We start from the raw sequence: 23,695 nt of genomic DNA on the forward strand, positions 1-23,695 counted from the left end.
CACGTACCCAAGATATCCAAACAATTCTAACAGACTACTTTCAAAAGCTATACTCTCTAAAGGAAGAAAATCTGGCGGAAATGGATGCATTTTTAGAGAAATACAAGTTACCCAAACTGAGCAAAGAAGACGTTAACCAATTAAATAAGCCAATATCCTATAATGAGATACAGGAAGCTATCAAAAGTCTTCCAACAAAAAAAAGCCCAGGACCAGATGGATTCACAGCAGAATTCTATAAGACCTTTAAAGAAGAACTAATACCCATACTCCTCAAGCTCTTCAGAGAAACAGAGAAGGAGGGAGCTATCCCAAACTCATTCTACGAAGCCAATATCACACTCATCCCCAAACCAGGCAAAGACCCAACCAAAAAGGAGAATTACAGGCCAATCTCCTTGATGAACACAGATGCAAAGATCCTTAACAAGATTCTAGCTAACAGAATCCAGAAACACATAAAAAAAATAATACACTATGATCAGGTAGGCTTCATCCCAGAGACACAGGGATGGTTTAACATACGTAAGTCAATAAATGTAATCCAGCATATCAACAGAGCCAAGGTCAAGAATCACATGATTATCGCCACAGATGCAGAAAAGGCCTTTGATAAAATTCAACATTCATTCATGCTAAAAGCTCTGGAGAAAATAGGAATAGAAGGAACATTTCTAAAAACAATAAAAGCCATTTATGACAGACCAATAGCCAATATTATACTTAATGGGGAAAAGCTACAACCAATCCTCCTAAAAACAGGAACAAGGCAAGGATGTCCACTGTCTCCACTCCTCTTCAACATAGTCCTAGAACCCTTAGCCAGGGCAATAAGGCAAGAAAAAGACATTAAAGGGATCCGCACAGGGAAAGAAGAAGTTAAACTATCCCTTTTTGCAGACGACATGATACTATACCTCCACGATCCCAAAAACTCCATCCCCAAACTTTTAGAAATCATAAGTCACTTCGGCAAAATAGCAGGATACAAAATAAACCCACAAAAATCAGTTGCCTTCCTATACACTGATAACGCACAGGAAGAGAGGGAAATAAAGGGAGCAACCCCATTCACAATAACCTCCCAAAAAATAAAATATTTAGGAATTAACCTAACCAAAGATGCAAAAGAACTATTTAATGAGAACTATAAAAAGTTAAAGAAAGAAATTGCAGAAGACACTAGGAAATGGAAAGACCTCCCATGCTCCTGGATAGGCCGACTTAATATAGTAAAGATGGTGATACTTCCAAAACTAATATACAAATTCAATGCAATTCCTATTAAAATTCCAATGACGTACATCACTGAAATACAGAAAACAGTCCAAAAATTTATATGGAACAACAAAAGACCTAGAATAGCCAAAACAATTCTAGGGGATAAAGACAATATGGGAGGGCTATCCATGCCGAACTTCAAACTCTACTACAGAGCTATAATCACAAAGACAGCATGGTACTGGCACAAAAACAGACCCGAAGACCAATGGAACAGAATAGAAGATCCAGATATAAATCCACAGGCCTACAGCCAGCTGATATTCGACAAAGGAGCCAAAGACATACAATGGAAGAAACACAGCCTCTTCAACCGCTGGTGCTGGGAAAACTGGGCAGCCACATGCAGAAAACTAAAAGTGGACCCCAGCCTATCACCATGCACCAACATCAACTCAAAATGGATTAAAGACCTTTACATTAAACCTGAATCTCTGAAACTACTGCAGGACAGAGTAGGAGAGACACTTGAACTAATAGGCACAGGAAGGAACTTCCTGAACAGAGTCCCAGGGTCACAACAAGTTGGAGAGAGACTCGACAAATGGGACTACCTTAAAATAAAAAGCTTCTGCACAGCTAAATCTATCGCAACTAAGCTAGAAAGACAACCAACTAATTGGGAAAAAATATTTACCAGCAATATATCAGACAAGGGGTTAACATCCTGTATATACAGGGAACTCAAGAAACTAATCCCTCCCAAACCTAACAAACCAATTACTAAATGGGCAAGGGAACTAAAGAGGGACTTCTCAAATGAAGAAATAAAAATGGCAAAGAAACACATGAGGAAATGTTCATCATCCCTGGTGGTGAAGGAAATGCAAATAAAGACAACCCTGAGATACCACCTTACCCCAGTCAGAATGTCCCACATCCACAAATCAGCCAACGACAAATGCTGGAGGGGATGTGGAGAAAGAGGAACCCTATTACACTGCTGGTGGGAATGTACACTTATACAACCACTTTGGAAAGCAGTCTGGAGGGTCCTTAGAAAGCTAAAGATTGACCTCCCTTACGACCCAGTCATACCACTTCTAGGCATCTACCCTGAACAACAGGAACCAATATACAAGGACACGTGCACCTCCATGTTTATTGCAGCACTGTTCGCAATAGCTAGGATATGGAAACAACCTAGGTGCCCCACCACAGATGAATGGATCCAAAAATTGTGGTATCTATACACAATGGAATATTATGCAGCCATTAGAAATGACAAAATAATGGCATTTGCAGGGAAATGGATGGAGCTAGAAGGAATCATGTTGAGCGAGGTAAGCCAAGAACGAAGAGACAAATGGTACATGGTCTCCCTCATAAGTGGATGCTAAATCCAAAAGGTTAGGTGATACGACAAAACTAACAGGACTTAAGAAACAAAGAACTCCCGCTCATCTGGTTGAACCACTACTAAATATCCTCATGCTGCTGATCACAAATATGGTATATAACATGTGAACACTGTTATATATTACAGACTGTGGTAGACAATTTGCTCCAGGGAAGTTAGAATGAACTTGTGACTTTGAAATTATGTAATCATTTAATCACAATCAAAAAAAAAAAAAGAACCTCGGGGAAGGGAGGGAGGGAGGGGATGGTAGGGGGAAAACAATGGAGGGGGTAACAATGTTCAAGAGGAAGTGTACTCATAACCTCACTCATGTAACTGTAACCCTCTGTATAGTAGCTTTACAATAAAAAAAAAAAAGAAAGAAAGAAAAAAAATACATTTATAATTGAATTACTACTTGTAATAAAATGCAATAATTGAAAAAAAAAAAAAGAAATAATATTCAGCATGAAAAAAATGTACTAGGGGTATAGTTGGAAAGTAGAGCACATGCTTAACATACACGAAATCCTAGTCCTCAGCACAAAAAAGATGAAGAAATAAAATTACATTACTCTATCCTACTGTTAAAAATGTACAGATTTCAAACCAAGCACAACTGATTAAGGAATAATACAAAAATTTTAATTATCAAAACAAAACAGGATGCCATGCAAGTTTTATTGGAAAAATAAAGAATTAGTTTACCCCAAAATATTGAGGACTAGAATTTGTCTACATAATAGGAAGAATAAAAATTTACATAAAATAAAAACTATGAAAACACACTAATTACAGAAATACACTGATAACTATATTGGAATACACATTTCTTAGAAAGTGAACATCTCAGGAAGGATCCCCACTGTTTATGACCTCAATGTTCTTAAGTGAAAGCCTAAATATAAAGTGAGCACTTAATTTAGTATTAGCATCTTTTTGTCAATGAAAATATTACCACAAACCTACCCAAACCTATTCTTATCTTATACTGTTTTTAATGACCTTCGTCTTTCTTTGAAATCAACAATTGTATTCCTTGCCAAACCTGGGTCTTGTCAAAATACAATTCTCCAGTTTTCAGTTCATAATTCCATTTTCAGATGTAGTTATAGGTAATGAGAAGAAAGGGTAACTTTGTTGATGAAAGTACAAACTGCCATCTCTCTTCCCCTGAATTGAAGACAGGCAGAGTGACAGAAGGCAGTCTAGGAAAAATCCAGAAGATATTTAGGGAAAGGTAGACATTTAAATAGAAAAGCAATGGGAGTAATATTCTCAGTGTAAGGAATACGTCAAGCAGACATAGAGTGTATTTACAAGACTCATTTTTGGAAGAGAAATTAGGAATACGTTGAAAATGGGTTGGAAATGATTACTGAGAAGCCCAACTTGATTGAAGTCACATAAACAAAGTGTCTTATAAACCACACTACATGGGCTAGATTGTAACCATTAAATGATTCTAAGACATTTAACAAGATCAGATAGAATCATATGGGCTTACTTAATTAGTTCAGTTAACAGAAGATAAAAGTCCAATTAAGGGACTAACAATCAAATCAAGAGATATCAAAGGCCTAAACAAAAGTAAAATCCGTGCAGGTGGAAAAGAGGGATGCTGAAAAGCAAGACAAAGGAAAAGAAGAAAAAGGAATTCAGAACTACCCTTCAGGAATCAGATAATGTTTACAGAGAAGATAACTAGTTGGTTTTTAGGCAACTGAAGGTACAATAGTGTCCAATAAACAGTTAAGTATGTATGAGTCTGAGACTCAGGTTTAAGATATAAACAAGGCATGTATTTTGCAAATTAAATTTAGAAAAAGAGTTCTACTATTTAAATATCACTCTTTCTTAGGTGAAATCAATGTTCTAGATATACCATTTCTTTTTTTAATTTAACTTAATTGTAAAAATGATGTACAGAGGAGCTACTGATACATAAGTAAGGCAATGAATACATTTCTTGAACACTGTTACCCCATCCTCATTTTTCTCCCACTTTCCCTCCCCTATATAATATTTCTTAATGTGTCTTATTCTGTTTCTACTAGAACACGTTATTTTACAACATAATAAATTGTCTATATATTTTACAAAGATTAAATACTTCTATCAATATATCAATATAGACTCTCAAAAATAATGATATGGTAATAGCAGCCAAATGCCCACCACATTCTTTTTTGTTCTACTCAGGACCCTTTTAAGGCTAACAGAAGGAGCAAAACTTAAAACTTATAGTCTTAAAATAGCACCTAGTTTATTTCATCTACTTTGGTAAAGAGTATTCTAAACAGTTCTGATAAAATATACACTGTTCAGTAGGCAGGCATGCAATTTAATTGTCTTCAGTCTAAACACATAATTAAGCCAAAATTATCGAAGATATAAAAAACTGAGCAACTCTAGAGCTTCATTAATTTACTTAATGATCACCCCAGCCTTCCTTTTTTCATTCTTGGACATGTAAATAGAAACAATGGTGGCAGCAAATAACAAAATTTACACTAAGTTCCTGTAATGACTGTTCTGTTCTACTGATGGTATTGAATGTTAGATATTGGATAGTAATGTCTTTCACTGTTACCAAGTGCGCTGGGCATCCTCAGAATTATTACAGTGAGTCTGTCTATCCACAGCCCCAAACAGGTTAGAAGGACTTCCTCTATAGGCTGCAATCTGAACCAAACTCCTGATGTCAAGCAGATCTGACTGGTGGAAAAATCTACCATATAAGTAAAGCTAGCTCTCATCTATGGCTCTCATCAGCAACAGAGCAAGAGCACCCTTCTGGTCTTTTCAGCAAGACAAATTCTCCTGAGCCTCTAAACAAATATAGGTAGGTATTATTACACTTATCATTCCTTCCAATGCCTCTCTACTTTTCAGGAATGCTCAGTAACTGATATACAGGTGCTGCACATGTGTATGCTAACAAAATGAGCTGACTTGATTAGCTTCTATATTTAGCACAAAGAAACAGGAATAGAGAGAATGTGATTGATATAATACCACTTATAAAGTTTTTTGTTTTTATTCCAGAACATCAATTTCCCCACAATTAAAAGTCTTCTCCTAGCTGGGCACTGGTGGCTCATGCCTGTAATCCTAGCTACTCAGGAGGTTGAGATCTGAGGATCATGGTTCAAATCCAGCCTGGGCAGGAAAGTACATGAGACTCGTACCTCCAATAAGCCACCAATAAACCAGAAAACTGGAAGTGGTGCTATAGCTCAAATGGTAGAGTGCTCACCTTGAGCTGAAGAGCTCAGAGACAGTGCCCAGGCCCAGAGTTCAAGCCCCATGACCAACAAAATAAAATAAAATCTGTCCTTTATGTATTTTTAAAGTACTTCACACACATACAAATTCATCACCGCAAATGACTCCATAAGGAATAAGAGCTGAAAATTTAATATAATTTTTAAATTAGTTCTTTCTGTCTCAACTCAGAAGTCATACCATTCTGTCTGTTCATAAATGGAAAGTTGTGTACACGCACATGTGCACACACACACACAAAGTTGTAAGTGGTTCTCTCATTCAAGATAATTCTTATTCACCAAATTTGCATGGTGAATATAAATATAATCTGAACAAGCGTTATTTAAAGCTAAATTTTATACTGAGATTAAATTGGTTTTAAAAATATAAAGTTGCAATCACTTACTTTTTGTTCAGTATTTTCCTGAAACAAAAGTCCAAAGTAGTCCTTTTCCAGAAGATTGAGGTGTTCACACACTTTGTCAAATAACATTTGACCCTTAGCACGTTTCTAGAGGAAAAAAAAGCAAAGGATCTTTACTTTTCAAGCAGCAGAGATAATTCCAAGATTTACTAGAGATTAACATTAAGGTATTTATTTTGTAATACAATAAGAAAATGTTTTCTATTTTACTTTAGCTCCACCATCCCACCCACACATGCAAAGCCTAAATTCTAAAACAAAAGCACTTTATTGCTAAGCTATGTAAATTACATAAATGTAAAAAGAACTTTACACAAGCTATGCTTCTATTTACAATTTTCCTGTAGACTGATATGGTATATTCACTCTTCAAGATCAAGATTTTTAATTTAAGATAAAGCAGCTGACAAATCAAGTCAACTGTTTCTAAGGATTTCACTTATTTTTGTCTTGGATAGCTTTTGTAAAAAGTTGTTGTCAACACACATGTAAAAACCTTTGACAGCCATAGAAATAAAGCTCAATGTCTGATCAGTTCAAAATAATCAAAGTGGTGATTCATTTCCAATTAGGATGCACTTAGGGAGTATCCTAACTGCTAGGTCAGGTCAGAAACATGATTCCAATCAGATGCACTAACAGAAGCCACCAGTGGGCTAATTGTGAAAACAATTGTGAAAAGGCTGTGAGGCTTTTTCATCCTCCAAATGAATAGCCTTCACTATATCAAAGTATTTATGCATTCAACCAATCAGTTGTAAAACTTAATGTTCCAATATACAAAACATTATGTATATGGAACATTAATACTATATGTAATACTATACTACATATATCTCACATATATAACATATACATGTGTACACATATATATGTCATATACATATATGTATTTGTTATATATGTAAGATATACGTAGTATATATACAAATATGTATATATCTTGAAAAGGAGGAAGGGAGAATCTGGTGCTTGTCCTATTAATCCTTTTATCATAATATTTCTTTTATTTTCTTTTTTTTTTTTTTGGTCGGTCATGGGGCTTGAACTCTGGGCTTGGGAGCTGTCCCTCAGCTCTTCAGCTCAAGGCGAGCGCTCTACCACTTGAGCTACAGCACCACTTCCGATAATATTTCTTTTAAAAACAGAAAAAGCCACACAGATTACTGTATATAAACAATGCACTATACACATCATTAGGACTCACAATCAGTATTCAAAATTCAGTTAAATTTCTCAAATAGGCATGTATGTCCCTATATATTTAAAGTATATACAAATAGAATGTAGTAAAGGAGAGTACTGGATTCTTGGTACCAAAGTTCTAAATGAATCTCTATTACTTATAAGCTATGTGATCTCAGCAAGACATGTAACTTCTGTTTGCCTTAGTTTTGGGGGTCTTGTGAACAGATATAAAATAGCAATAATAGAATCTATCACAAGTTGTGTGGCAAGTACCAAATAAGTTCTCATCATATGGTTTGATGCTATTTGGAATTAGGGGTATTTAAAAGGTATTCTTTTTTTTTTGATCGGTTGTGAGGTTTGAACTCTGGGCTTGGTGGTGTCCCTCTGCTTATCAGCTCAAGGCAAGCACTCTACCGCTTGAGCCACAGCTCCACTTCCAGTTTTCTGGTGGTTTATTTGAGATAAGAGTCTCAAGGACTTTCCTGCCCAGGCTGGCTTTGAACCATGATCCTCAGATCTCAGCCTCCTGAGTAGCTAGGATTATAGGTGTGAGCCACTGGCGCCTGGCTTAAAAGGTATTCTTAACTAAATATAAATACGTTAGTTCAAAAATAAATAAATAAATAAATACGTTAGTTCAAAGGGAGTATACAGAACACACATTCAATCTGACATTAGCTCAAAGTCAACTACTCTTTTTTTTTTTCTTTTGGTTAGTTGTGGGCTTGAACTCTGGGCATCGGTGCTGCCCTGTGCTCTGCAGCTCAAGGCGAGCACTCTACCACTTGAGCCACAACAGCACCACTTCCAGTTGTCTAGTGGTTTATTGGAGATAAGAGTCTCACGGACTTTCCTGCCCAGACTGGCTTTGAACCGTGATCCTCAGATCTCAGCCTCCTGAGTAGCTAGGATTACAGGCATGAGCTACTGGTGCCTGGGTTTAGTCCAATGTGTTTAATAGATTCTAAAAGAGCATTCAATTTCTATAAGCTCCAAGTGCTAGTATACAAAGTCAACTACTCTTAAATCATATCTTCTACCAGTTTCCATTTCAAGATCAGAACTATGATTTCCTTGGCATAATTCACCTAAAAGACTAAAATAAAAACACAAAAGCTGATTCCCACCATTTGGTGTTGATATGTTGGACAGTACAATCAGGCACCAGGAACAGGGACTGGATTCAGATCCATTTCCTCTAAGATGCATTTTGTGCAAGACAATTGTGAAAAAGGGGGAAAACAGTTAAGTCTCTTTATCTGCAGAATGGAGTTAGTTTTAATTACCTCACCTTTCACTGTGAAAATCACCCCAAGCCAGTAAGGTGTGGGGTTGTCAAAGTGCTACATTTGTACATCTGATTTCAATTGTTCTTTCACTAGTGCACATCTAACAACTGATGTATCTTCCAGACTAAGTTTAGACTTTCACCATTTTTCCTCCTCCTTCAGAAAATAGAAAAAAGAACAATGAGCTCCTGATGAGATCCTGACTGCTGATGCCATCACTCTAGCTTCCATTCAGCATCCTTATCCTCACTGAACTCAGAGCTTAGCAGCAAAAACAAAAATGCAACAATGAGGCACATAGTGAAATATGTATGTAAAAAATGGCATGGGAAAACCAAGAAGGCAAGAGTGATCATTGTCAAAGAAAAGTCACAGGTAAACAGAGTATAACATCTGCAGCAACTCTTAGAGGAGGAAATTATTTTGAGGTGGATAATACAGATATTTAAGAGAGATTACTTTCCATTTTGGATGTTTACAAAGCATGATAGAGTCGATTTCTAATTAAAAGAGACTGGAGGATACACTAAGACAAAAAGAGGAAGGCATTCATATGAACAAACCACACAACACAATAGGACTGCTAGTTATGAACAGTATACTGGCCTCAGATGCTTCTGCATCTTTCTAACACTGCCAAGTATCTTCTAGATGTTCAGACACTAACAGATATCAGTTCCTATGTTAAGACCATGGGGCAAACTATGAATAAAAGACATACATTATCTGAGGAAAATTACATTCAACTGGAAGAGATAGAAAAGAAAGAGGAAGAAAAAAGTAGCCTATGCTTCTACCACCTTAAAATGGTGATGAGGGAGTTAAATAAAGTATATTGAATGTTTGACATATTTCATGGATTCATTAAAGGGCTGCTGAAATCATGGGACCTTTTTGAACTGTTCTAAAAATAACTAGTGTTTAAATATGATTAAAAAGCTGCCGAGTTATCTAATCCAATCTCCTTATTTAACAAATGAGAAGCTTAAGTGATTTGATTTTCCAGTCTGATGTTCTAAATTCCGTTTAAAGAATTAAATTCTTTTTTATAGTATCTGTTAGTGTTCTTTACTCCTGGCAGAAAAGCAATTTTCTCTTATGTTATGTTCTCTTCAAAGCCAGTGCCTCAGTACAGCAGCCTTGGCTGGTCTCAGGATCCTCCTGCCTCAGCGTCCAAAATGCTAAGATTACAAAAGTGTGCACCACAATAGCCCATCATCACTTTCTTTATTTCCTTATAGACAACTTCAATTTGGTTATTCTGAAAGACTACACACACATATGTACACACACATACATACATAAATGTATATGCATATATTTGTTAACCAAGTAAAATAGAACATTTTGCTTTAGAAATTACAACAAGTAAAGTAAGTTGCACCAGCACACATGGCTGCTTCATTAATTGATAGCAATTTGGGGGTACTGCCTCAGATAAAAGAGCACCAGTGTTTCACGTTTACAATTCTAGCTCTCAGGAAAGCTGAGAGCTGAGGATTGCAGCCAAGTCTGTGAGACTCATCAGCAAAATGCCAAAAGTAGATTTGTAGCTCAAGTGGTAGAGTACTAGCCTTGGGCAAAAAAGCTCAGAGACAGTGTCCAGTTCCTGAGTTCAAACCCCAGGACTGGTACCAAAAGCAAAACAAAACAAGAGTACTACAAACTTACTGAGATACAGTCTAACTCTCTTTCTTTACCTTGATTTATTTTCAAGCACCAAAACTGTAACCCTGCTTTTAGAACAAGTTCCAAAAATTCTCCTTTCCTATAAAATCTATTCCATTTAGTATTTCATTTTAATTTTATTTCATATCCCAAGAATTCAGTTTTATCTGCACTGTGAGTGCCAACACTGGGGCTTCAACTTACAGCCTCAAGTTCTCACTTGGCTTTTTCCCTCAAGGCTGGTGCTCTACCACTTTAAGCTATACCTCCACTTCTGGCCTTTTGCCGGTTAACTGGAGATAAGTTTCATAGACTTTTCTGTTCAGGCAGGCTTTGAACCAAAATCCTTGGATTTCAGTCTCCTAAGTAGCTAGTATTATAGGTAAGATACACCAGTGTCTGGCTTCTCTACTCCTTTTTATATTTATTACTTTCTTAGACTAACTGTACTTATCTTGATGCCTCCTACAACAGAACCTCACCAAATAACTAGCTCATCAGTAGGCCAAAAGGTATCTGTTGGTACAAAATGACTCATTATTAATGTCAGCCAAAAGTTGGCAGAGTTGAGTCTAGAATTCTAGCCTTCTGGCTAGCAGTCAGTCACATACACTGTCCCAGATTCTAGTTCGTGACTGCCAACCCACAGATATTCCAGGAACTAAACCAAACACATACTGTCAGATTCTGGGATGCAAGCCACAGACCTATATTTTATTTTCAGAATTCTACATTTTACACAAACTCCTTAACAAATAAGAAAACTTCCAAAGAGTTTTTGGGCACTCAAGGAATGACATAAGCAAAAAGCCTATCTGTCCTTTTTCCTAAGAGCAGGTCAAAGAAGAGCAGTAGGTTTTCAGTCTTCACACATTCCTCCACTATGACATCAATTTCACTGTTTTTTCCTTGATATACGAAGCATGCCTTTGCTTTCTATCTGGTTCCTACTCTAGAAATTTAATAGAGTACAAGCTGTGTCAATATCTGTTCATTTAACAATAAAACCCATACAATTGTTCATAAACTTTTTCCTTCCAAGAGAAATCTTACTTCCTATAATAAATGAAAGAGCCTTGCAAATACATTTTTCCCATATTCCTCCCCCTACCAACTTACTCTACTAACACAACATAGAAATCAAAGAGCTTGGGATAAAAATATTTCAGAGAGAAAAAGAAAAAAGTCCTTTGGTCCATTTTCCAGTTATCAGATTTTTTTTGAAAATTGCTAATATATTAGAAACAAAGGAAACAAAAGCAAGATAATTTAGATAGATTTAATGAATGCCTTATTCAAGAACTGGAAGATCAGCTTTGGGGAATTTCTTTTAATACAGAAAAAAAAAAAAAAAGCAAAGGAATCTACAACAGATCAAGCTAAAGAAATGCAGTCTGGAATCCGAGACATTGAGCAAAGTCCCCCCATGCCTGTGCTGTTATTTGTGGCATTCATTACTGAGGCCAAAATATGACATTTCTGGAGGCCTCTCAAGCTAGAGGAATTTGTGCTGCTGCTTACCCAGCAGATTGCAGAAGACCGCCACACACCACTGGCGTTGTATAAAACACCATTACTGTCTCCATGTAGTTCCTTCCACACTGCAGTTATTGTGTGCCAACTACCCAGTGATGGGAAGTACACAATGCAATCCATACATTACAGCCCAAGAGCTACGCATTTTGCATCAACACTAAACCACACTGTGCAAATATAAAAGGCCAAGGGAAGAAAGGTATGCACAGAGCAAACACAACAACTGATATATTGTTATAGTAGGCTGTAAGAAATCAAATAAAACCATATGTAAGTGGTAAAATAGTGTCAGTCTAAAGCCATGATTTATCAGATTAATTCCTTTTCTACCAATCCCAGTAAGCTGGCAATGCACTCCTGCCTGCAAAGTTCAAATCATAGGGGAAAACAAAACAACAAAAAACCCAAAACCCTGGGTCAACGATTCTTTAGATATGTTCACAAAATAACTCCAGAAATAAATGCATCACTTACAGCAAACTTCATCATTAATGAAAATTAAGCTTGAAGAGGATTTTCAACTATTCAAAAAAGATACATATGGGGTTGAAGATATGGCTCAGGTGTAAAGGTGCCTGTTCAGGTCCCAACTCAGATCAAACAAAAGATACATATATATTACATATAAAACAAATATACACAGATATATAAATATGTATAAAATAAAACAGGTGTATATTCAGAGATGTATCTTTCTTTTTTGAATTGTTGAAAACCTTTTCAAAGAATATTTTCATTAACTAGAAGCATCTATGCACATTATGTTTAGAGACAGATGACACTTATGTAAAGGTGTAGGACTCTTTAAAAATACTGAAAATATATACCTAAAACCCTGTTAAACAACATTACTAACAAAATACCATCAACCACAAACTTGCTTTGTTTTGTTTTTGTTGGTTGTAGGGCCTGAACTCTGGGCCTGGGTGCTGTCTCTCAGCTCTTCAGCTCAAGGCTAGTGCTCTACCACTTGAGCTGTAGTGCCACTTCCAGCTTTTTCTGCTTATGTGGTGCTGAGGAATCAAACCCAGGGCCTCATGCATGCAAGGCAAGCACTCTACCACTGAGCCACCTTCCCAGCCCCCACAAACTTTTTTTAAAAAATAGATGCTAATATTCTTTTTTTAATCCTTTAATCTTTCATCTAAAACTATACTGATATTCTAAGGTAGTTGTCCTTTTTCTTTTTTTCCAATCCTAAGGCTTCCAAAAAATTTCAGGATATAGAATCAACTTCAGGATACTAAAATTAATATACAGGAGGCTATATCCCTGTAACCAATTCCCACTCCTCTTAACTCATGAAACATAAATATCCGTATATGAAGTTTACACAAGGAATTCTATAGTTTTTTGCTTAAAACGATAAATACTCTGTTAGTTCTAATATGTCACTTGCTCAGTCACTCATAAAATATGATCTTACAGACATTCCTTCAATTACTTTGGTAATAAAAGTTTAATGGAATACACTACAATAGTATATAAGAACCCCCTCAATCTGCATTTGTTCTAAGCAAATAGCTACATAGTAGCATGCAATGAACACCCAATCCATATGCAAAACTGACTATATTTTTATTTCTGGAGTTTAACAGTAGAATAGATTGACTCATCTCTCACATTCTACTTTTTTGTAATCCAACTGGTTTTGGACAATGTCTGTCTTCAGACTCATTAATAGGGGTTAAGTTCTTAGACTCTGATTGGTTTACTCAAATTTTAAGATACGTATTATTTTTAGTCTTCTAACTTCTGTTCCTACTTTTAGGAAGTATTAACAGAAGTTTAACTTTTGAGCCTATGCAATTAAGAAAAATTATAAACTGTATAGATGTAAGTGGTATATGTTTACATTTGGAGCTTTTCCAAATCAATTGACAAAATGTAAGGAAGTAAGGAATTTATCTAAAGCAGGAGACAGCATTTTCATAGAGATGCTGGAATAGAGGACTAGAAATGTGGCTCACACACATATGTGTGCGTATATATATATATGTATATATATATATATATATATATATATATGTATACATACACACACACACACACACACATACACAAAATATTCTCCAGGAATGCTAGTAAGATTCTGGAGAAATATTAAAAATCATTCACATAATAATGATTATACTTAATATTTACCAGTCCTTACTTCATTCATCATGGGCATTACTCAAAACAAATCACCACTAGACAATTTAGTTGCCAAGTGAGAGTTAAGAAACAGCTCTTGGCTGGGAAGGTGGCTCAGTGGTAGAGTGCTTGCCTTGCATGAATGAGGCCCTGGGTTTGATTCCTCAGCACCACATAAGCAGAAAAAGCCGGAAGTGACACTGTGGTTCAAGTGGTAAAGCACTAGCCTTGAGCTGAAGAGCTGAAGGACAGCACCCAGGCCTAGAGTTCAGGCCCCACAACCAACAAAATCAAAAACAAAAAACAAACAAAAAGAAACAGCTCTTGAGGGAATGAACCCAGGCTCCCACAGTCTTAGGTCCCTATTCTCCTATGTAAGGAAATTCCATTTCACCCTATTGTTTGGGGGGTTTGTTTTTGTTTATCTGTTTGTGAATTAGGCTATTTTAAAATAGCAGTTTTAAGTTCACAGAAAAATTGTATAGAATTGTATAGAATTTCTCATATACTCAATACCCTATATACATTGCCTCCCTATGAGCAACATTTACCACTGTGCCAGCAGATGAACCCATAATGAAAAACTAGTTTACATTAGAGTTCCCTTTTGGTGTTTTAGATTCTGGGGATTTGGATAAATGTCTAGTAGCTAGAATAGTGATGCTGTAATAGATTGGCCTTATTGCCCTTACTTTTTAACTTTAAAAAGTTTACCCAGGCTGGGCACTGGTGGCTCACAGCTGATGGCTCATACCTAGTCCTAACTATTCAGGAGGCTGAGAATTGCAGTTCAAAGCCAGCCCAGTCAGGAAAGGCCATGAAACTCTTATCTCCAATTAACCACTCAAAGACCGTGGCACTGTGGCTCAAAGTGGTAAAGTGCTAGACTTGAGCAAAAGAGCTCAGGGAAAGAGCCCAGGCTCTGAGTTCAAGCTCTATAACAGAGAGAGAGGGGGAAAAAAAAACCCAAGACTCTGAAGCACAGCTGACACCAAGCTTAACAGACAGAATCCTTGTCCCAGACTAACCTCACCTTTCAAATTCATCACTCTCATTTTTGTGTCTGGTGAAGCAACATCCAATGCTTCCATTCCAACTTGCTTCCATTCCTTCCAGAGATCATACAAAACCAAGATAATGAGGAAATATACTCAGTGCTCAACTTTACATTTAGAATTATTTTTGAAGTGCCTAACAGAATCTGGAAAAATTAATCTGATACTCTTTAGTAACAACTGCATTTGAGATTGCTTCAAGAAAAAAGACACAATGGAAGAAAAAGTCATCGAATGGAAAGACATCTGTAAATCTCAACTATGAAACATCACAAACCAGGCCTGGTGAAGCTATTCTTTACCACTACTAGTGAGAAGAGCCTAATGTATTTTTTAAGAAATGACCAAAGTTTGGGCTGGGAAGGTGGCTCAGTGGTAGAGAACTTGCCTTGCATGCATGAGGCCCTGGGTTCGATTCCTCAGCACCACATAAGCAAAAAAGAAAAAAGCTGGAAGTGGTGTTGTGGCTCAAGTGGTAGAGCGCTAGCCTTGAGCTAAAGAGCTCAAGGGACAGCGCTCAGGCCCAGAGTTCCAGCCCCATGACCGGACCCAAAAAAAAAAAAAAAAAAAAGAAAGAAATGACCAAAGTGGAAGTCAGGTTGAAGTATAGAATAAAATAAGTCACTTAAACAATTATGATGATTATGAAGCAGAGGAGGGAGAATCTGATACTAAAGGGTCTTGATACAACTTTTTTTTTTTTTATAGCAGCTATGCATTTCTTATACCTCTCACCACCGAATTTCAGACTCTCACATTAAATAATAAGCAAATTCTGGGCAATTTGATTAGAAAAATGCATTTCAAGATATTTCCATTTTTACACACTGCTCTGAGGCAACAGTGCTTCCATTCAGCTTGACATTTTTTTCCAGTAAAAGATTTTCATGCCCAGTAGATGATTAATAAATTAAAGTAAAGCAAAAAAGAATATGATAAGGAGGTCATTGTTCACCATTGGGGGAATATGAGCTGGTGAATGAATCCTTAAGGACTTGTTTTTCTTAACACACACACACACACACACACACACACAATATATATACTGTTGTACATCAGAGAGAAACATGGAGATTCCAGAGCAGAAGTAGTTTCTGTCTGAGACCTGCTTCCCCAAACTGCTACCTTACTTGTAAGAATCCACTGATCCAATTCCTCTCCCAACTGTCTTAATTTTTTTTTTCATTTTTCTTGAAATTTTTGGAGAAATTCTTCAGCTTAGGACATGAAAACTCCTTATGAAAGGCAATAAGTCTATTTTTAAAATGCAAGTATCTTAGAAGGGAGTACAGGTAATTGTTCACACATGAAAGTTACTCAAATTGCTGACTCTCATTATTTAGCTGCTTACCTTAAAAAACCAAGAATTTTTACTTGAAAAGGAAAAAATGTAGACAAGAAGCATTAAGGCATTACAAAGGAGTAATTGGATATCACAAATCTAAGAAAACCTAAGTTGGAAAGCTTCAAGAAATTGGAGAACGTGCTGGGTACTGCTGGCTCAAGCTTGTAATACCAACTGCTCAGGAGGCTGAGATCTGGGGATCACAGTTCAAAGCCAGCCCGGGCAGGAAAGGCCATGAGACGCGCGCTATTGCACCCTTGTGCTCTTGTGGTCTCGCGCTCGCTTTCCTCTCCCCCCTCTCCCCTCTTATCTTGTCCCCCCTCTCTTTTCCTCCTTCCCCCCCCCATCCTGGAGCTTGAACTAGGCTTGGGCACTGTCCCTGGGCCACAGCACCACTTCCAGTTCTTTCTGTGATTTTACTGGAGATAAGAGTCTGACAGACTTTCCTGCCGAGCTGGCTTGAAACTTGATCCTCAGGTATCAGCCTCCACAGTAGCTAGGATTATAGTCAGGAGCCACTGATACCCAGCTGCCATGAGACTCATCTCCAGTTAACCATCAAAAGAACAGAAGTGAAGCTGTAGCTCAAAGTGGTAAAGTGCTAGTCTTTAGCAAAAAAGATCAGGGTCAGCACCCAGGCTCTGAGTTCAAGACAAACGACTGACAAACTGACAAACGAGAGAGTGATTAAGAGAGACAACAGAAAGAAATTGGAAAACTCTATCTCAACCCCCTCTCTCAACGAACCAGGCAGATTTGATGGTTCATGGCTATAAGTCCAGCTGTGGTGGAGATTTAGGTAGGAAGCTGCAGTCTAGGCCAGCTTGGGCAAAAATAATATGTGAGACCCTGTCTGAAAAATAACCAAAAAAAGAAAGGAGGCAGGATTGGCAATGTCACTCAAGTAGTACAACACCTGCCTAGCAAGCTCAAAGCCCCAAGTTCAACTTAGTATGAAAACAAAAATTGATAGGCACCATTCCATTAGATCTTATTTCACAAACAGTAAGTAAACAAACTTCAAGGCTAGCTAGAATATTCCAAAACTATTTACTACAATCAATTTTGACATTTAAGTCACACAGTCTTTCTGTGCTACGGAGGATAGCTTTTTATAGCATTTCTATCTGATGTACATTAAATCTGACTCACAAATTCTGGCTGACAGATATATAGAATAAGACATCAATGAATATAACAAGCAGGTCATGCTAAAACACAGATTAAGCTTCTTCCTGTGTGAATAACTAGATTGTTGTACAATATAAGTCTCATCCTCAAAACAGGCTGAGATGGTACATTTGTGAAAGAGGGACATTGTGATGAAATACAGATCATTTAAAGATAGAATAGATATTTTTGTCTTGATATTAGTGTCCTCAGAATATTAAGAGGCATCTTTTTCAGAATGTGGTTAATTAGATAGCAAAGTATCAATTGGATAGACCATTTATCACTGCTTTAATTCATGTAGCCCCCTTGCAGGAAGAAATAGGTTTTTGTTTTTGTTTTTTTAATAATCCAATGGGGTTTTTTTGTTTTTGTCAGTGGTAGGGCTTGAACTCTGGGTTAGGGTGCTGTCCCTGCGCTCTTCAGTTCAAGACTAGCACCCTACCACTTGAGCCACTGTGCCACTTCCGGTTTTCTGGTGGTTAATTGGAGATGAGAGTCTCACAGACTTTCCTGCCCGGGCTGGCTTTGCAGATCTCAGCCTCCTGAGTAGCTAGGATTACAGGCATGAACCACTGGCACCTGGCTTTAGTCCAATGTTTTTAATAGATTCTAAAAGAGCTTTCAATTTCTATAAGTTCCCAAGTGCTGGTATACAAGATTCAGTGCTCTACATGCTATGGATAACGTTGGGCCACTGGCCATATGTGTCCTCGAGAACAGACTGTGTGAAGAGAATCACAGCCCTGCTGCAGCTTTTCTGAGATATACCCAACACCACACACAGGCCCAATACTCATGTCCTTTGTCCTCTGGCATGTCAAGTGTAGGTGAGCCGAAAGAGGAAGGATTAAAGCATAGTAGAAATGGCAGAATTTCCTGACAAAAGCTAAAAAATTGTCAGCAACTTCTTTAATGTGTTTAGAAAGAGAGCAATAATGAGGGAGACAGTAAATAAATCACTAATGACCACAGGCAGATTTAGAATTTGGTGGATTGACAAAAGATATTTTGGTTTTGTTGGAAGACAGATTAAATATATCACACCCCTTCATTTGACAAGAATTTGAAACTATTTTTTACAATGTCAACATATTTGAGAGGGTAAAAACAATGTACCCAAAAAGATTTTAAAGCACACATTTTATTCTAAAACTAACCTTTCCCTCCAGGTCTTAATATACTTCAACCCTGAAGCAGTTTTTCATTCCAAAACAGAGATCTGATCCTATTCTACTACCAATCTTTGGTTAAAGTAAAAACTTAATTAAGGGGCAAGTCACCAAACAGCACACATGACAGTATGTGTAAGAAAGTCCAATAAGAGATGGCTATCTTCAAACTTATGTCACGATGGCTACTCAGAATAGTAACCTTTAAGTGTGAGGTTTGTTTCAAGTACTGATTCATTGACCAAAAAAAAAAAAAATTAAAAAAGGTAATCCCCTGTATTTTGAAACCAGAACTGGAAAACTGAGAGGAAAAAAAATGTGGTAGAAGGCCAGGCGTTGGGTTGCTCAAAGCCTATAATCCTAACTACTCATGAGACTGAGACCTGAGGATCACAGTTCAAAGCCAGCCCAGGCAAGAAAATCGGTGAGACTTTTTATCTCCATCTAACCATCAGAAAATGGAAGTGGAGCTGCGGCTCAAAGTGGCGGAACACTAACCTTGAGTGAAAGAGCTCAGGGACAGGGCCGAGGTCAAGCTCAAGGACCAAGAAAAATGTGGTAGAATTTCGGGACTGCTAGAGAAATGAAAAACTCCATTATTCTGCAATTGGCTCAACAGAAGAGTAAACATTATTAGAGAAAATGGGACAAGGATTAAGATACTACTTACATTCTCCTCAACCCAACACATTCCTATAACCAGCATGGAATGGGATGTTGGGGCAGCTCAAATGAAAGTAAAAGAACTCTGCTTCAGGGAACCTATACCACACATCACCTCTAGCCTCCTGACAGCCTTCAAGGGTCAAGACCAACATACTGGCTTTGACACTGCTATCCAACCTAGGGTTTCACTTCCTTTCATAGAAATGTAACCCTTTATTTTCATTTATTTACAGCCTTGAAGTATTTCTCAAAAGAAGTTAGCCTCTTTTTTTTTTTTTTTGGCCATCGTGGGACTTGAACTCTGGGCCTGGGGCGCTGTGCCTGCATTCTTCAGCTCAAGGCCAGCGCTCTACTGTTTGAGCCACAGCGCCACTTACAGTTTTCTAGCGGTTTATTGGAGATAAGAGTCTCACGGACTTTCCTCCCCAGGCTGGCTTTGAACCCCAATCCTCAGATCTCAGCCTCCTGAGTAGCTAGGATTATAGGTGTGAGCCACTGGCGCCCAGCTTTATTTTTAAGCATTATCAAGAAAGAAAACGATAGGAGGAAGGAATAATCTGAAGGGAAAGGTAGCTCTATATATTTAGTAATTTTTTTGACTGGAGAGAAAAATTAAAATTATAAGCAAATGCTTATAATTTACAAATACACAAGAAAGGAGAAAGAAAGACTAAAAATTGTTTTCAGTGAAAAGTCATTTAAGCAAAGTACATTGCTTTTTCCCTTTGGAGGAAATAAGAATTAGGTTCTTTGGGTCAAGGAACTAATAGCAATCCAAGTGAGGAAAGAATATAAGCATGAGAAAAACCAGGCAACAATACAAGAGCTTAGTCGTTCTACAATATAATACAAGAGTTCTTTCACAGGATTAATTACATGATTAATTACCAAACTAATGGCACAAACAAGTTGGGGGGGGGGGGGGAAGGGCATCCTGAGTTGAACATTAAGAGACATTTTGGAATCATGTGGACTGGTAAAGGCAAAGACATATTATATTATATAATCAGAAATTTTAAAGGAAGACATTGGCCAGACCACCAATGGTTGGCAAAGGAAGATTCACAAAGTCAGCAGTATTCTAAACCAGACCTGAGAGTCCTAACACTCCTAATACTGTGAATGCCTATCAAAAATGTGATGTCACTGAGTGACATCTTGTGAATGTCTTGTCTTCTTCAGGCTAGACTAAGATACCAGTCTCAAAACATAGCACCTTTCCTCATTTAAAAATTCCTTGGACAGAGCTGCCACTTTAAATTTTGAATTTTTTTTTTTAAGCCAAAGGGATAGATGGATAGACAGCTTGGCAGAGACATTCCAACTGGGCCTCTGTCACTTAAGTTTTAAATTACAGATAATATATGCCAGTTAAATTACTACCAATTCTTAAATCATAATATAAAGCTGTCACTGTTTTATGAGATTTTACAGTTATAGTTTCCAGATCCTCTATAAATATATAGTTGAAATTATTTAACGAGAAAACGTGGGTCAGCTTGAAAAGCATATTTTGGGGGAGCAAATTAAAGAAAACAGGCAAATACAGAAAACACGCTAGAAGGTAAAGCTATCAAATTTTATTTCCAACCCCAGAACACAACAAAAGAATTGATATATTCTGCTTTCTGTTTAATACTTGAATCATCAGAACACTGATGAAAAAAACCTGACATTACGATGGGTTTATTCATAACTAAGAAAAAAAGGGGGGGCGGTTCTGACATCTGACATTCCTATGTGGACAAAAACAATGCCCTCAATTCTCAGACAAAAAAAAAAAATGTAGGAACAGCTTTCAGATGCTAAACAAAAATGTGACTGACTCTAACTTACAATGTACATTCACTTATGCTTACAGAAGCTCAGAGGTTTTCAGGCTTATTTTCAGACTTAAAACATACACAGTTGTAATAAAACTAGCTAAGTCCTAGAAATAGAGGAAGCAAATATTTTCATTCTTACTTTGCAATCTGAGAATAGAAGAAAAGACAGGAAGTGACTTTCCCAAGACATACAAAGAGTCAAAAGAAAAGTAAACATAGATGTCCTGACTGTCTATCCTTAGCTTCAGCTAAATCTTTCCATACTTTAGAGAAGCAAGTCCCACTGGTTTACTACATCAACGATATAAATTCCTCCAACAGCTATATTGCCAAGAGTCCTAAATTCCTGGTTGTCAGAATACAGAATTCAGGAGATTAATTAAAATCCTTCACAATTTAAACTCGGATACCAATGTAGCTTGTCACATATCCTTAATAACTCAAAAAATGTCAAATAACAGAAATGTAAATTTTTATACATTATAAAACAATTCTGGGTGAGCGCAGTAATACACCTGTAAACCTACTCTGGAGGAATCTTAAGATTACAGTTTCAGGAGAGCCCAAACAAAATGTTCTTAAGACTCCATATCTCAACAATAAAAGTTAGGCATAGTGTTCTATGCCTATCATCCCAGCTACAAGTGTACAAAGCAAGTATAAAGATGATTATGGTCAAGTTGGCCCAGGCATAAAAGTGGGGACATTATTTGAAAAATAATAAAAGCAAAGAGGACTATAGCCCTGGCTAAAGCAGTGGAGTGTTTACCTAGAAAGCGAAAGCTCCAAGTTCAAAACTCAGCACCAAAAATAAATAACATTCAAAATAAAGTGTTTCTCAAAAAAGTCTGAAATCCAGCTGGGCGCTGGTGGTTCACGTTTGTAAATCCTACACAGGAGGCTGAGATCTGAAGATCTCGGTTCAAGGGCAGGAAAGGCCATGAGACTCATATCTCCAATAAACTACTCAGAAAACCGGAAGTGGCGCTGTGGCTCAGGTGGTAGAGCGCTAGCCTTGAGCTGAAGAGCTGAGGGACAGCGCCCAGGCCCAGAATTCAAACCCCATGACCGACAAAAAAAAAAAAAAAAAGCCAAATATAAGACTAGGGGACAACAGTGGTTTGCCTCTTCTTTTCCCATTTGAGACAGTGGCTTTTAGGGCACAGATGCCTAGCTATAAACCTGAAGCTTTCTGGTCTATAAAAATACCCATGTGTAGCTTAACCAATGTGGTGAATTAAGAAGTCCCTGATGAGTTACTACAGTTGTACAGCTACTTAACATATTCTGAATATAAATAGCATCATGGCCTCACTAGATCTTATATACCAATAACTTTACAGCCTCTGGATCAATACTTCCAGTTCCATTTTTGTTCTACAGATTAGTTTTAATCTCAAACTTTCATTTGGGGTTTTCGAGACTATCCTTATTCCAAAAGGTACATAATAAATCAGGCCATTCTATCTTCACACAACTTTCTGCAGAAGTTATGTTGCTTATGGCTTCTTCTCTATTGTTGTAATTGTCATAAATGAAGATAATTAGGTTCTCCTTCAGTGAGCATGCCATATCATCTTTGATTAAAAATTAGACACTATTTATTTGGGGAAAAAAAGTACCAGCACTCATGTAAAAAGGGACAAGAAAAAAATCTTTAGTGGCAATAAATGAATTGAAACAAATCTATTCTCCCAAACCAAAGTATTTATTTCTCAGACCACACTTAGCCTTCCTTGAAAGCTCACAAATTCACTAATAGCTACTGTTTATCACAACACAGTTTCACAAATAGTACTCAGACACTGATTTCCGGAGTGGAGCAACAGAAACACAGATAAGCAGCTTCAGCACATCACCCAATCTATCTAAGGCCAGTACTAGAACAGGGAAGCAGGAGAGCACTGAGTCACATGATGGCTATCCTCTGGACTCCACACTGCTGCAGGGGAAATAGAGCAGGTCTGATGAGTAGCAGATCCAAACTAATGATACTAAACAAGTAGAAAACCAAACTGGGAAGGAAACTTAAAGGGAGCACTCATCACAAAAGCGAATGCAATTTAGAACTTTTACACTATTATAACAACTATAAGGATACTGATTATTTCTGATGCTCAAATATGAATCCATACTTAGAATTCAGGTAAGGGTATGGCCTAAAAATATCTGCCATGGGCAGCATAAATAAAAAGTTTCCAAATTCCATTTCCATGGTAGAGCACTTACCTAGCACGTTCAAGACCCTGAATTTAAGCCTAAATACAAAAAGAAAATAAAAGCACACACACACACACACACATGCGCACACACATGCACACACA

At 37.3% G+C, this 23,695-nt stretch overlaps 1 protein-coding gene across 14 annotated transcripts in view; it reads right to left on the reverse strand.

Annotated features, from left to right (window-relative positions):
• Positions 1-23,695, reverse strand: part of Epb41l2 (erythrocyte membrane protein band 4.1 like 2) — a 174,494-nt gene that overhangs the window by 67,795 nt on the left and 83,004 nt on the right. For all 14 annotated transcript variants that reach the window (XM_042673739.1, XM_042673812.1, XM_042673796.1 and 11 more), the window contains exon 4: positions 6,300-6,404. In XM_042673739.1, the coding sequence (XP_042529673.1) occupies positions 6,300-6,404 (105 nt within the window). The remainder of the gene's footprint in view (positions 1-6,299; positions 6,405-23,695) is intronic.

This window comes from Dipodomys spectabilis, unplaced genomic scaffold (assembly GCF_019054845.1).
Source record: "Dipodomys spectabilis isolate Male_0828 unplaced genomic scaffold, ASM1905484v1 ptg000001l, whole genome shotgun sequence".
NCBI lineage: Eukaryota > Metazoa > Chordata > Mammalia > Rodentia > Heteromyidae > Dipodomys > Dipodomys spectabilis.